Source organism: Bos indicus, chromosome 18 (assembly GCF_029378745.1).
Source record: "Bos indicus isolate NIAB-ARS_2022 breed Sahiwal x Tharparkar chromosome 18, NIAB-ARS_B.indTharparkar_mat_pri_1.0, whole genome shotgun sequence".
In the NCBI taxonomy this organism is placed as follows: Eukaryota; Metazoa; Chordata; class Mammalia; order Artiodactyla; family Bovidae; genus Bos; species Bos indicus.
The window spans coordinates 65,663,291-65,678,526 of record NC_091777.1 but is presented as its reverse complement, the minus strand read 5'-3'; the positions used below and the strand labels follow the sequence as shown (position 1 = coordinate 65,678,526).

Below are 15,236 nucleotides of genomic sequence, written 5' to 3'. Positions count from 1 at the left end.
TTTAAAGGTTTTAGTCTGATTTTAAGAATCAATTATAGAATTGTTAGAGAGCTTTACTAACAAAAGTATAATATTGATGAAAGGATAGACAATAAAAATATATAGAGGACAGAAACAGACCCACACCTGTACTGTCTATTTTCAATAAAATTGCCAACAATGTTTTCAACAAAATGCTCTAAGATAACATCCATATGAAAAATAAAGTGACAGAAACCATCAACATCTCATCATTGAGTAATTAATCTGAAGTTCATAACCTTGAATGCCTGAAACACAAACATTACATCTCATAGGAGATATGGATGAGGAGCACTCTTTGAACATGGGTTAAACAAAGACTTTTTTACCAGACATAAAAACCAAAACCGAAAAAAATAATAAATTGAGACCAGATCAGATCAGTTGCTCAGTCGTGTCCGACTCTTTGTGATTCCATGAATCGCAGCACGCCAGGCCTCCCTGTCCATCACCAACTCCCGGAGTTCACTGAGACTCACGTCCATCGAGTCCGTGATACCATCCAGCCATCTCATCCTCTGTCGTCCCCTTCTCCTCGTGCCCCCAATCCCTCCCAGCATCAGAGTCTTTTCCAATGAGTCAACTCCTCGCATGAGGTGGCCAGAGTACTGGAGTTTCAGCTTTAGCATCATTCCTTCCAAAGAAAGCCCAGGGCTGATCTCCTTCAGAACGGACGGGTTGGATCTCCTTGCAGTCCAAGGGACTCTCAAGAGTCTTCTCCAACACCACACTTCAAAAGCATCCATTCTTCGGCGCTCAGCCTTCTTCACAGTCCAACTCTCACATCCATACATGACCACAGGAAAAACCATAGCCTTGACTAGACGAACCTTTGTTGACAAAGTAATGTCTCTGTTTTTGAATATGCTATCTAGGTTGGTCATAACTTTCTTTTCAAGGAGTAAGCGTCCTTTAATTTCATGGCTGCAGTCACCATCTGCAGTGATTTTGGAGCCCAGAAAAATAAAGTCTGACACTGTTTCCACTGTTTCCTCATCTATTTCCCATGAAGTGATGGGACCGGATGCCATGATCTTCGTTGTCTGAATGTTGAGCTTTAGGCCAACTTTTTCGCTCTCCACTTTCACTTTCATCAAGAGGCTTTTTAGTTCCTCTCCACTTTCTGCCATAAGGGTGGTGACATCTGCATATCTGAGGTTATTGATATTTCTCCTGGCTTACTCAAAATTAAAATATTTGCTATTAAAAAGACCCATTTGTGAAAGTTTCAGGAATGCCCTGGCAGTCCACTGGGTAAGACTCAGTGTTTTCATTGGGGTGGCCTGGGTTCAATCCCTGATTGGGGAACTAAAATCCTACAAGCCATACGGTGGGGACAGAAAAAGGAAAGAAGAAAGTATAAACTAAACTTCATCTGATTAATAACTGGTGTCCAGAATTTTAAAATAACCTTTACAAGAATAAGGAAAACCGATTTTTTAAAAATAAAATTTTTGAATACATGTTTCACTAAAGAAGATAACATGAATATGGGACTTTCCTGGCGGTCCAGTGGTTCAGTGCAGTCGATCAGTCGTGTCCAACTCTTTGCAACCCCATGGACTGCAGCCCACCAGTGTTCCCTGTCCATCAGCAACTCCCGGAGCCTACTCAAACTAATGTCCATGGAGTCAGTGATGCCATCCAACCATCTCTTCCTCTGTCACCCCCTTCTCTCGCCTTCAATCTTTCCCAGCATCAGGGTATTTTCCACTGAGTCGGTTCTTTACATCACGTGACGAAAGTATTGGAGTTTCAGCTTCAGCATCAATCCTTCCAATGAATATTCAGGACTGATTTCCTTTAGGATTGACTGGTGTGATCTCCTTGCTGTCCAAGGAACTCTCAAGAGTCTTCTCCAACACCAGAGTGCAAAAGCCTCAATTCTTCAGCACTCAGCTCTCTTTATGGTCCACTCCAGTGGTTCAGTTCAGTTCAGTTCAGTCGCTCAGTCGTGTCCGACTCTTTGCGACCCCATGAATCACAGCACGCCAGGCCTCCCTGTCCATCACCAACTCCCGGAGTTCACTCAGACTCACGTCCATCGAGTAAGTGATGCCATCCAGCCATCTCATCCTCTGTCGTCCCCTTCTCCTCCTGCCCTTAATCCCTCCCAGCAATTCTTCGCATGAGGTGGCCAAAGTACTGGAGTTTCAGCTTTAGCATCATTCCTTCCAAAGAAAGCCCAGGGCTGATCTCCTTCAGAATGGACTGGTTGGATCTCCTTGCAGTCCAAGGGACTCTCAAGAGTCTTCTCCAATACCACAGTTCAAAAGCATCAATTCTTCGGCGCTCAGCCTTCTTCACAGTCCAACTCTCACATCCAGACATGACCACAGGAAAAACTATAGCCTTGAGTAGACGGATCTTTGTTGGCAAAGTAATGTCTCTGCTTTTGAATATGCTATCTAGGTTGGTCATAACTAAGGAGTAAGCGTCCTTTAATTTCATGGCTACAGTCACCATCTGCAGTGATTTTGGAGCCCAGAAAAATAAAGTCTGACACTGTTTCCACTGTTTCCCCATCTATTTCCCATGAAGTGATGGGACCGGATGCCATGATCTTCGTTTTCTGAATATTGAGCTTTAGGCCAACTTTTTCGCTCTCCACTTTCACTTTCATCAAGAGGCTTTTTAGTTCCTCTTCACTTTCTGCCATAAGGGTGGTGTCATCTGCATATCTGAGGTTATTGATATTTCTCCCGGCAATCTTGATTCCAGCTTGTGTTTCTTCCAGTCCAGCATTTATCATGATGTACTCTGCATAGAAGTTAAATAAGCAGGGTGATAATATACAGCCTTTACGTACTCCTTTTCCTGTTTGGAACCAGTCTGTTGTTCCATGTCCAGTTCTAATTGTTGCTTCCTGACCTGCATACGGATTTTTCAAGAGGCAGGTCAGGTGGTCTGGTATTCCCATCTCTTTCAGAATTTTCCACAGTGTATTGTGATCCACATAGTCAAAGGCTTTGGCATAGTCAATAAAGCAGAAATAGATGTTTTTCTGGCACTCTCTTGCTTTTTCCATGATCCAGCGGATGTTGGCAATTTTATCTCTGGTTCCTCTGCCTTTTCTAAAACCAGCTTGAACATCAGGAAGTTCACGGTTCACATATTGCGGAAGCCTGGGTTGGAAAATTTTGAACATTACTTTACTAGCATGTGAGATGAGTGCAATTGTGCGGTAGTTTGAGCATTCTTTGGCATTGTCTTTCTTTGGGATTGGAATGAAAACTGACCTTTTCCAGTCCTGTGGCCACTGCTGAGTTTTCCAAATTTGCTGGCATATTGAGTGCAGTACTTTCACAGCATCATCTTTCAGGATTTGAAATAGCTCAACTGGAATTCCATCACCTCCACTAGCTTTTTTTGTAGTGATGCTTTCTAAGGCCCACTTGACTTCCCATTCCAGGATGTCTGGCTCTAGGTCAGTGATCACACCATCGTGATTATCTTGGTCGTGAAGATCTTTTTTGTACAGTTCTTCTGTGTATTCTTGCCACCTCTTCTTGATATCTTCTGATGAACTATGGAATGAGGTTGGTGACATTGTACAGGAGACAGGGATCAAGACCATCCCCATGGAAAAGAAATGCAAAAAAGCAAAATGGCTGTCTGGGGAGGCCTTACAAATAGCTGTGAAGAGAAGAGAAGTGAAAAGCAAAGGAGAAAAGGAAAGATATAAACATCTGAATGCAGAGTTCCAAAGAATAGCAAGAAGAGATAAGAAAGCCTTCCTCAGCGATCAATGCAAAGAAATAGAGGAAAACAACAGAATGGGAAAGACTAGAGATCTCTTCAAGAAAATTAGAGATACCAAGGGAACATTTCATGCAAAGATGGGCTCGATAAAGGACAGAAATGGTATGGACCTAACAGAAGCAGAAGATAACAAGAAGAGGTGGCAAGAATACACAGAACAACTGTACAAAAAGGATCTTCATGACCCAGATAGAGCAATATTGCATAGGAACCTGGAATGTCAGGTCCATGAATCAAGGCAAATTGGAAATGGTCAAACAAGAGATGGCAAGAGTGAATGTCGACATTCTAGGAATCAGCGAACTGAAATGGACTGGAATGGGTGAATTTAACTCAGATGACCATTATATCTACTACTGCGGGCAGGAATCCCTTAGAAGAAATGGAGTAGCCATCATGGTCAACAAAAGAGTCTGAAATGCAGTACTTGGATGCAATCTCAAAAACGACAGAATGATCTCTGTTCATTTCCAAGCCAAACCATTCAATATCACAGTAATCCAAGTCTATGCCCCAGTCAGTAACGCTGAAGAAGCTGAAGTTGGGCGGTTCTATGAAGACCTACAAGACCTTTTAGAAGTAACACCCAAAAGAGATGTCCTTTGCATTATAGGGGACTGGAATGCAAAAGTAGGAAGTCAAGAAACACCTGGAGTAACAGGCAAATTTGGCCTTGGAATACGGAATGAAGCAGGGCAAAGGCTAATAGAGTGTTGCCAAGAAAATGCACTGGTCATAGCAAACACGCTCTTCCAACAACACAAAAGAAGACTCTACACATGGACATCACCAGATGGTCAACACCAAAATCAGATTGATTATATTTTTTGCAGCCAAAGATGGAGAAGCTCTATACAGTCAGCAAAAACAAGACCAGGAGCGGACTGTGGCTCAGATCATGAATTCCTTATTACCAAATTCAGACTTAAATTGAAGAAAGTAGAGAAAACCACTAGACCATTCAGGTATGACCTAAATCAAATCCCTTATGATTATACAGTGGAAGTGAGAAATAGATTTAAGGGCCTAGATCTCATAGATAGAGTGCCTGATGAACTACGGAATGAGTCCAGTGGTTAAGATTCCCCAATTCCAATGAAGGGGGTAAGGGTTCAACTTCTGGTTTGGGAACTAAGATCCCAAATGCTGCACAATGCAACAACAACAAAAAGTATTAAGCATGTGAAAACATGATCAATATCATTCATCACTAAGAAAAGTGCAAATTATACACAAGACACCAAAGCATAGTTCAGAGCAGTGGAACTCACATTACTGGGGGAATGCAAAATGTTAAAACCCACTTTAAAAAACTCGTAATTTCTATAAAATGACAGATGCACTTACTATGTGATACAGCCATGTAATCTGTAGGTATATTGCCAAGAGGAATTTAAAAAGCTGTGTCCACAGAAATGCTTGTACTTTACTGTTCACAGCAACAGCAGCTTTTTTGATTAGAGCCAATAGCTAGGGGGAAAAAAGATTCTGCAAATGCACATGCATAAATGACCTGGTAATAGCCCTAGTTTGCTAGGCCTGTCATCATAAAATACCACAACCTGGCCTAAACAATACATATCCTCTCATAGTTCTGGAGGCCAGAAGTCCAAGATCAAGATGCTGTTAGGTGCCTCTGTGGCCTCCTTGGTTTGCAGATAGCCGCTGTCTTGTATCCTTCCTCCGGAGTCCTCTGCAGGGGATGGGCTCAGCTGCAGTGCAGGAGGCCAGTGGGGCAGGCAGGAACTCCTTTGACTGTTTTCCTTTATTTCTGCATTTTTGCACTTCTCTGATTAATCTTATTCTTTGGCTAAGGTTTTTGCACAGACAAAATGCAGGTAGAAGACATGGGGCCAGTGGAGGAAGGACCATAGGACCCTGTTCTGTTTCACAATCCTTGAGTGTAGACCATTGTATTGTGTTCAGGGCTCATTTTCCCAGGGAGTTTCTCCCTCTGGAGAGTTTATCTATGGTCTCACATGTGGTCCATCTTTTTTTCTTTTTTTTTTTAATGGGTGGGATGAGACTGCTTTTTATTTTTATTTTTTGGCTGTGCCAGGTCTTTGTTGCTGCGTGGGCTTTTCTCTGGTTGTGGCAAGCAGGGGCTACACTCTAGTTGTGGTGTGTGGGCTTCTCACTGCGGTGGCTTCTCCTATTGCAGAGTATGGGCTATAGAACAAGCGGGCTTCAGTGGTTACAGCACGTGGGCTTACTAGTTGCAGTTCCTGGGCTTTAGACACAAGCTCAATAGTTGTGGTGCTCAGCATGTGGGGTCTTCCTGGACCAGAGATCAAACCTGCAACTACTGCATTGGTAGGGAGATTCTTCACCACTGAACCATGAGGGAAGCCCTCCAGTGGTCCATCTTGATCTTTGGCTTGTTCCAGTTGGGAGTCCCCTGAGGGTCGCTGAATCTGCGATAAGACATCTTCAAACGAGGCCAGGTGAGAAGGCAAGGTGGTCTCAGGTTTTGTGTTGCCCCCTGAAGGGAATACAATATATAAAAAGGCTTCTATGTGATGGCAACATAGAAGAAAAATCTTATTGGGGAAAGGGATTTCGAGTGCAGCAAATACCAGAAAACCTCCATTAGAAAGTCCCATCTCATTTATCGCCAGAGAATCCACATTGCAGACAGAATGAGTGCTGTGGGGAACTCTTTAGATATAACCACATTAAACAGAATCCACAGTGGTAAAGACTATGTGAAAGGGTCTGTGCTACTGTATGCCACAGGGAACTATATTAAATATCTTGAAATGACATAAAATGAAAATATATATATATATGGAATCGCTTTGCTGTACACCTGAAACATTGTAAATCATTTATAATTTTTTAAGAAATAAAAGACGTTATGAGTTCAGAAGTTATGGTAAATTAGGTACAATGATAAACTCCTAGATTGCTGAGAGAAATATTGACAATCTCAGATATGCAGATGATACCAGTTTAATGGCAGAAAGTGGGAAAATGGCAGAAAGAGGAACTAAGAAACCTCTAGATGAGGGTGAAAGAGGAGAGTGAAAAAGCTGGCTTAAAACTCAACATTCAAAAAACTATGATCATGGAATCTGGTCCCATCACTTGATGGCAAATAGAAGGGGAAAAAGTGGAAGCAGTGGCAAGTTTTATTTTCTTAGACTCCAAAATCACTGAGGATGGTGACTGTAGCCATGAAATTAAAAAACACTTTCTCCTTGGAAGAAAAACTATGACAAACCTAGGCATCATATTAAAAAGCAGAGACATCAGTTTGCCAACAAAGGTGTGTATTGTCAGAGCTATGGTTTTTCAAGTAGTCATATATGGGTGTGAGAGTTGGACCATAAAGAAGGTTGAGCACCAAAGAATTCATGCTTCTGAACTGTGGTGCTGGAGAAAACTCTTGAGAATCCCTTGGACAGCAAGGAGATCAAACCAGTCAATCATAAAGAAATCAATCCTGAGTATTCATTGGAAGGACTGATGCTGAAGCTGAAATGCCAATACTTTGGCCAACTGATGGGAAGAGCTAACTCTTTGGGAAAGACTCATACTGGGAAAGATTGAAGGCAAAAGGAGAAGGGGGCGAGAGGATGAGATGGTTGGATAGCATCATTGACTCAATGGACATAAATTTGAACAAACTCCAGGTAATAGTGGAGGATAGAGCCTGACATGCTGCAGTCTATGGAGTTGCAAAGAGTCCAACACGACTTAGCAACTGAACAAAAACCACAACCAATTCTTAACACTGGAAAAACTCCTATGAGTTATGTTGGAATGGGCCTTCTGAGTACAGTGAACATGGAATGTTGTTTTGGTAGAGCTATCTACAAGGGCTTCTCTTGTGGCTCAGCTGGTAAAGAATCTGCCTGCAATGCAGGAGACCTCGGTTCAATTCCTGGGTGGAGAAGATCTGCTGAAGAAGGGATAGGCTACCCACTCCAGTATTCTGGCCTGGAGAATTCCATGGACTGTATAGTCCATGGGGTCTCAAAGAGTTGGGCATGACTGAGTGACTTTCACTTTGCACTTTCCCACTCATTAGACATCGAGTTCACACCAGAGGATGGCCTTCTGAGTTCAAGTGAATGTTAAGATTCTTAATGGATTAGTGTGTTTAAAGTTCACATATGTGTGCAACTAATCTCCAGAATTCGTTTCAACTTGCATAAATGGAACTCTATATGCATTAAACAGCCTCTAAGACATCAGTGTAGTTGTATTTGAAAAATAACAAGATAGCTGATAGCTAAGAGTGGAGGCAGACTGTCATGCTATGTTGTAACCACTGGGGTGTGTAGGGCTGGGACCTTGCTGTGTTCCACAGAGTCTGAAATAACAGGAATGGAATGTGTGTGTGCTCTGCTGCTGTTAAGTCACTTCAGTCGTGTCCAACTCTGTGCGACCCCATAGACGGCAGCCCACCAGGCTCCCCCGTCCCTGTGATTCTCCAGCTGTGTTCAAATCTGTGCTATCCCATGGATTATAGCCCACAATGCTCTTCTGTCCAAAGGATTCTCCAGGCAAGAATACTGAAGTGGGTTGCCATTTTCTCCTCCAAGGGATCTTCCCAACCCAGCGATCAAACTTGTGCCTCCTCTGTCTCCTGCATTGGCAGGTGGATTCTTCACCACTGTGCCACCGGGAAGTGACAGAAATAACAGAGCCCTAACGAGATGCTAGTAGTGAAGAACCCGCCTGTCAGTGCAGGAGACATAAAAGACATGGGTCTGATCCCTGGGTCAGCAGGATCCCCTGGAGAAGAGCATGGAAACTCATTCCAGTATTCTTGCCTGGAGAATCCCATGGATGGAGGAGTCTGGTGGGCTACAGTTAATAGGGTCACAAAGAGCTGGACATGGCTGAGGTGACGTAGCATGCAACCTTTCTCAGCTTTTCCAAGTGCATGCGTATGTGCTAAGTTGCTTCAGTCGTGTCCAACTCTTTGCGACCCCATGGACTGGAGGCCACCAGGCTCCTCTAGACTACCAGGCTCCTCTGTCCATGGGATTCTCCAGGCGAGAATAATTTTCCCGACCCAGTGATCCCGACCCAGATCTCTTCTGTCTTTCTTGCATTGGCAGACTGGTTCTTTACCACTTGTGCCACCTGGGAGTTCAGTTCAGTCACTCAGTCATGTCAGACTCTTTGCGACCCCATGGACTGCAGCATGCCAGGCCTCCCTGTCCATCACCAACTCCCGGAGCTTGCTCAAACTCATGTTCATCAAATCGGTGATACCATCCAACCATCTAATTGTCTGTCCCATTCTCCTCCTGCCTTCAATCTTTCCCAGCATCAGGGTCTTTCCCAATGAGTCTGTTCTTCACATCAGGTGGCCTAAGTATTGTAGCTTCAGCTTCAGCATCAGTTCTTCCAATGAATTTTCAGGACTGATTTCCTTAAGGATGGACTGGTTGGATCTCCTTGCTGTCCAAGGGACTCTCAAGAGTCTTCTCCAACACCACAGTTTAAAAGCATCAGTTCTTCAGCGCTCAACTTTCTTTATGTTCCAACTCTCTCATCCATACATGACTACTGGAAAACCGTAGCCTTGACTAGATGGATCTTTGTTGGCAAAGTAATGTCTCTGCTTTTTAATATGCTGTCTAGATTGGTCGTTACTTTTCTTCCAAGGAGCAAGCGTCTTAATTTTATGGCTGCAGTCACGATCTGCAGTGATTTCAGAGCTCAAGAAAATAAAGTCTGTCACTGTTTCCACCGTTTCTCCATCTATTTGCCATGAAGTGATGGGACCAGATGCCATGATCTTTGTTTTTTGAATGTTGAGTTTTAAGCCAGCTTTTTCACTCTCCTCTTTCACCCTCATCTAGAGGCTGTTTAGTTCCTCTTCACTTTCTGCCATAAGGGTGGTGTCACTTGCATATCTGAGGTTATTGATATTTCTTCTGGCAATCTTGATTTCAGTTTGTGCCTCATCCAGCCTGGCATTTCTCATGATGGACTCTGCATATAAGCTAAATAAACAGGGTGATAATATACAGCCTTGATGTTCTCCTTTCCACATTTTGAACCAGTCTGTTGGCCCATGTCTGGTTCTAACTGTTGCTCCTTGACCTGTATACAGACTTCTCAGGAGGCAGGTAAAGTGGTCTGTGAATCAGAAGTAGATGTTTTTCCGTAATTCTCTTGCTTTTTCTATGATCCAACTGATGCTGGCAATTTGACTCTGGTTCCTCTGCTTTTTCTAAATCCAGCTTGAACATCTGGAAGTTTACAGTTCATGTACTGTTGAAGCCTAGCATGGAGAATTTTGAGCATTAATTTGCTAGCATGTGAAATGAGTGCAGTTGGGGTAGTTTGAACATTTTTTGGTACTGCCCTTCTTTGTGATTGGAATGAAAACTGACCTTTTCCAGTCCTGTGGCCACTGTTGAGTTTTCTGTATTTGCTGGCACATTGAGTACAGCACTTTAACAGTATCCTCTTAGGATTATAAATAGTTCAGCTGGAATTCCATCACTTCCACCAGCTTTGTTCTAGTGATGCTTCCTAAGGCCCACTTGACTTCACCCTCCAAGATGTCTGGCTCTAGGTGAGAGATCACACCATTATGGTTATCTAGGTCATTAAGATCTCTTTTGTATAGTTCCTCTGCGTATTCGTTCCACCTCTTCTTAACATCTTAAGAGCCTGGGAACTCCGTTTCCCAGCGCACCAGAGGGACTCTAGGCAACTCTGAGAGTTGATAGGCGTTGCGGCAGCGGAAACTACATTACCCAGAAGTCTCTACAGTGCCAAGCGGTGTAGGCTGAGCCAAAAAAAGCTTAAGAGAGCCTGCATACGTGCGTACACATTGCCTGGGGGCGGGACTTCCGGCGTTTGCCTTGTAGTCTTTGAGCTACTGCTGTCCTGCTGCTCACTTATTCAGGGGTTTTCAGTCGCGTGGTGAGCACCGAAGAGACGGAGCGGAAAGCGAGAGGAGATGCGTTGGCCCCGCTGCCCAGTGGCGGTGTGAGGCCCCCTGAGCCCGTAGTTGACGGCAGTGCCCTCGGTCCGTCCTCGCTCTTCCCATGACCGGCGACCGAAGCCGCGGCGATGACGCCGGCTCAGGTGGGTTCTCCATCTCCCGAACCCCACCGGCCTGACTCCAGCCTCCGAGTCCCAGATCCGGACGGAGTGGCCCTGTCAGCCATAGAGTCCAGAACTGAGGGCAGCCTTGTGAGGGGTCGCCCTTCAGCCAGTGGACAGGGGTGAGGGAGAGAGTTCCCTCGGGGGGCGACGGTGCACGGCTTGCAGATGCTCACGAGTCCGGAGCATCTTTTTTCGGGGACAGAGGGAAACGAGCTGTCTCACCTGAAACGACATCCTAAGCGGATGGGAATCGTGGAAGGTTGCGAAGGGAGTGAGGAAGACAGGACCTGTGATATTGTGATTTAGAAGCAATATAGATGTGTTCATTCGGATGATCATAATGTATTTCCCTTGTGTATTTGGTCTTGATCCACAGTTGTAGACTCACAACTGCCAGGACACTTGGAATTCCCTAAGTGTTGAGAGTGATTGTGTCTTGTAATGAGAGTGAGCTGACTTGTGGAAGCACCTCAGGATGGGAGCTGATTACCAGGAGAACCAATTTTAGGTTTTGAGGGCTGCCTGTTTCACTCCCACCTCACGCCCCTTCAAGGAGAGGAGAGGGTCTGGACGTTGAATCTGGCTCCCATAGCTAATTATTATTATTATTTTAAAAATAGTTTTATATATTTTTGGCAGTTTTGGGTCTTCCTTGCTGCCCACTGGGCTTTCTGTAGTTGCGGCGGGGGCGGGGGTGGGGGTGGGAACTACTGTTCCGTGCACAGGCTTCTCAGCTGCAGTAGCTTCTCCTATTGGAAGCACGAGCTCTAGGGCTGTTCAGTACTTGCCACACGTGGGCTCAGTAGTTGTGGTTCCCAGGCCCTAGAGTGCAGGCTCAGTACTTGTACCACAGGGCCTTAGTTCCTCCGAGGCCTGTGGGGTCTTCCCAGATCAGGGATGGAACCTGCGTTTCCCTGCATTGGCAGTCAGATTTATTACCATTGACCCACCAGGGAAGCCCCCAAAGACAATTACTGAATCAGTCATGCCTGTACAATGAAGCCATTAAAAAACCCCAAAAGGCCAGGGTTCGGAGAGCTTCTGGGTTGGGAAGATAGGGAGGTGCTGTTGAGGTGAAGTTCCAGAGAATGTGGAAGCTTCTTCCACCTGGCTGTTCTTGAGCTGTGCGCTTTTATAATCAACCAGTAATCTAGTAAGTTAAGTGTTCTTTTCATTTCTGGGACCTGTACTAGCAGTTTATTCAAACCCAAGGCAGGGGTCTTGGGAATGTGTGATTTATACCCTGTGGGTCAGAAGCTCAAGTGAGCGCCTGGGCTTAGGACTGAATCTAAAGTGCTAGGAGCAGTTTTGTGGGGCAAAACCCTTAACCTGTGGAATATTAACTGTTTCCGGGTACACAGTGTCAGAATGAAGTTTAATTTTTGAGCGCTCTGCTGCTGCCTGAGGATTGCTTGGTTTTGTGTGGGGTGCCCACCCCTCACCCCATTGGCACTGGATCCAGGAACTGGATGAGGTATGGAGGCAGGGAGGCTGGTGAGGAGGACGTGGTCAAAGAATTCAGGAGAATTGTGACAGGAATTTGGATCGAATTGGCAGAATTTCTTGCTGCAACACAATGGCTGTGAGTAGAGAGTAGAAGACCACTCCAAATTTTTTTCCCCTGAACATTTAAGGAATGGTGATGAGGAAGTCTGTGCAGTGAGTGGGATTCAGGGAATGGTGATGAGGAAGTCTGTGCAGTGAGTGGGATTCAGGGAATGGTGATGAGGAAGTCTGTGCAGTGAATGGGATTCAGGGAATGGTGATGAGGAAGTCTGTGCAGTGAGTGGGATTCAGGGAATGGTGATGAGGAAGTCTGTGCAGTGAGTGGGATTCAGGGAATGGTGATGAGGAAGTCTGTCCAGTGAGTGGGATTCAGGGAATGGTGATGAGGAAGTCTGTCCAGTGAGTGGGATTCAGGGAATGGTGATGAGGAAGTCTGTGCAGTGAGTGGGATTCAGGGAATGGTGATGAGGAAGTCTGTGCAGTGAGTGGGATTCAGGGAATGGTGATGAGGAAGTCTGTGCAGTGAGTGGGATTCAGGGAGGAGAAGATCATGAGTTGTGTTTGGACATGGTTATTCTGAGACATTTTGAGATGGAGATGTTAGAAGATGGAGACATCTTGTGGGTAGAGGAGTATAAAGATCTGGAGGATTGGGAAGGTCGCTGGTCTGGTCCTTTCTGAGGGGTGTACTGTGTGGACTGGACCACATTGTAGCCAGGGTGTACTGTGTGGACTGAAGGAACAGAGTCTTAGGTTGTTATTTCACATGGTCTCCATGGTGAGGTGTGCAAGGCCTGAGACTGGAGGTGAGGGCACGGATGGGTGTAGGAGGGAGCAGGCCTGCTATCGGATGGATTCTGACCTGTGTGTAGAAGGATCCATCCAGGTGGACTCAGGAGCTGACCTGCGAAGGAGGTTGAGTGGTGAGTTGGTGTAGATTCTCCCCACTGCAGGCTTCGCAGGCCCTCAAAACCACTCCCTGTAGAACACAGCAGAGGTCACCTGGGCTACTGGAGCAGCCGGTCCCAGACCAGGGTACTACCTCATCTCCTCAAGCCCTCAGAGCAAGAGGGGTGGTGCACTGTCCAGCCCAGGGCTCCCTGAAGCTTCCTCCAGGCTACTGTGTTACAGGCAGGCTCAAAAGGACTAGTAGCTGATTCGCTTGCTCAGCGCCTTCCTGCACCTCATTAACTTAAGAGTACATGACACAGTTACTGACTTAAACACTAATGAACCGATATCCCTCTAAATACACACATGTAGGTAGGCCATTAGAAATGAACATATTGAATTAGTTAAATTTATCCAGACACTTGATCGTTGGTTTGCATGATAATATACATTTACGTATTTGCTTACAATGTGAAATTTTACTTCTCACATCTTCTTAAAACCTTAAAAAGTAGGAGAAACACACACCCAAATTTCAAAACTACCAGTTCACTTCCACTGAAAGTGCACACAAAACCCTTGATTGTGTGGATGGTACCACTGACACATAGTGTGTACTTCTTATGTTTGGTATCAGTCTCAGCCCTCTGAATTGAAACCATCCTTATTCCCATTTTACAAATGGAGACACTGAGGCCCTTGTGCCTTCTAAAATACTGACTTGGTGTGTGCGAGTTCGATAAGGAGGTGGTTCAGACCATGGAGGGGTTCCCAGGTGGCTCAGTGTAAAAGAATCCACCTGCCAATGCAGGAGACACAAGAGACGTGGGTTCAATACCAGGGGTGGGAAAATCCCCTGGAGGTGGGCACGACAACCCATTCCAGTATTCCTGCCTGGAGAATGCCATGGGCAGAGGAGCCTGGCAGGCTGCAGTCCACGGGTCACAAAGAGTAGGACACAACCACTGAGTAACTGAGTGCTCATACATGTCAGACCAGAGACTCCAAATGGTGGGGAGATATAAACGCGTTTGGTGGTTAGTTTGGCCCTGGAGTTGGTGGGTAAAGAGTAGGCCAATACAAAATGGAAGGAAATACAGCACATGCAGCTGCTTATGGGGTGAACTACCTTAATTTTTGTTACAGGGCCTTGTGGTCTTTGAGGACGTGGCCATATATTTCTCCCAGGAGGAGTGGGGACTTCTTGATGAGGCTCAGAGACTCCTGTACTGCCAAGTTATGGTGCAGAACATTGCACTTCTGTCCTCCGTGGGTAAGGCCCCCTGCCCACCGCAGCGTCCTGGGCCGGGCTGTGCTCTTCGTCACTTTCTAGGGCTGCCACTGACCTTCCCACAATTGGTTCTCATTCTGTAGGTTGTTTTTTCGTTTCATTTATGGTTTCCTCTGCTGTGCAAAAGCTTGTAAATTTGAATAAGTCCCATTTCTTGATTTTTGTTTTTATTTCTGTCGCATTGGGAGACTGACCTAAGAAAACATTGGTCTGATTTATGTCAGAGAATGTTTTGCCTATGTTCTCTTCTAGGAGTTTTATGGCATCACGGCTTATGTTTAAGTCCATAACCATTTTAAGTGAGCTTCGTGTCTGGTGAGAGGGACTGTTCTACTTCATTGATCCACTACTGGACTGTTTAGACCTGCTTTGTCCTTGTACTGATCCCTTTAGAGTGTGGGATTTCCTACAGCGGGCCCCATCCCTCTCCCAGCCTTTCCTCTTTGAGTGCTCTCTTCAGGCCCAGGTGGTTGCTTACCCTGAGCAATAGGAGGGCCCTGGGTGCCTGACAGGGTGGACATTATTTCCGTAAGGTCAGGAGAGGCTCAAGAGCGCATAGCCCTGGTACGTGGGGGTGAGGAAATGGTGAGACATCAGAGCTGGGGTCCTGTCACATCGGGCGTGTGTCCTATATCCAGCAGTGTGTGGTGCCAGAGTCCACACTTCACTTCCTCCTTTTCTT

General features: G+C 45.4%; 1 protein-coding gene across 2 annotated transcripts in view; it reads left to right on the top strand.

Annotated features, from left to right (window-relative positions):
• The window catches only part of ZNF772 (zinc finger protein 772), a 40,885-nt gene that overhangs the window by 22,783 nt on the left and 2,866 nt on the right, over window positions 1-15,236 (top strand). Inside the window, exons 1-2 of one of the 2 annotated variants that reach the window (XM_019978659.2) lie at window positions 6,569-10,845; window positions 14,410-14,536. The exons of the other annotated variant lie outside the window; for it this stretch is intronic. Of the exons in view, the coding sequence (XP_019834218.2) occupies window positions 10,831-10,845; window positions 14,410-14,536 (142 nt within the window). The 5' untranslated portion in view covers window positions 6,569-10,830. Of the gene's footprint in view, window positions 1-6,568; window positions 10,846-14,409; window positions 14,537-15,236 lie in introns of those variants that run through there. 2 annotated transcript variants of the gene reach the window in all.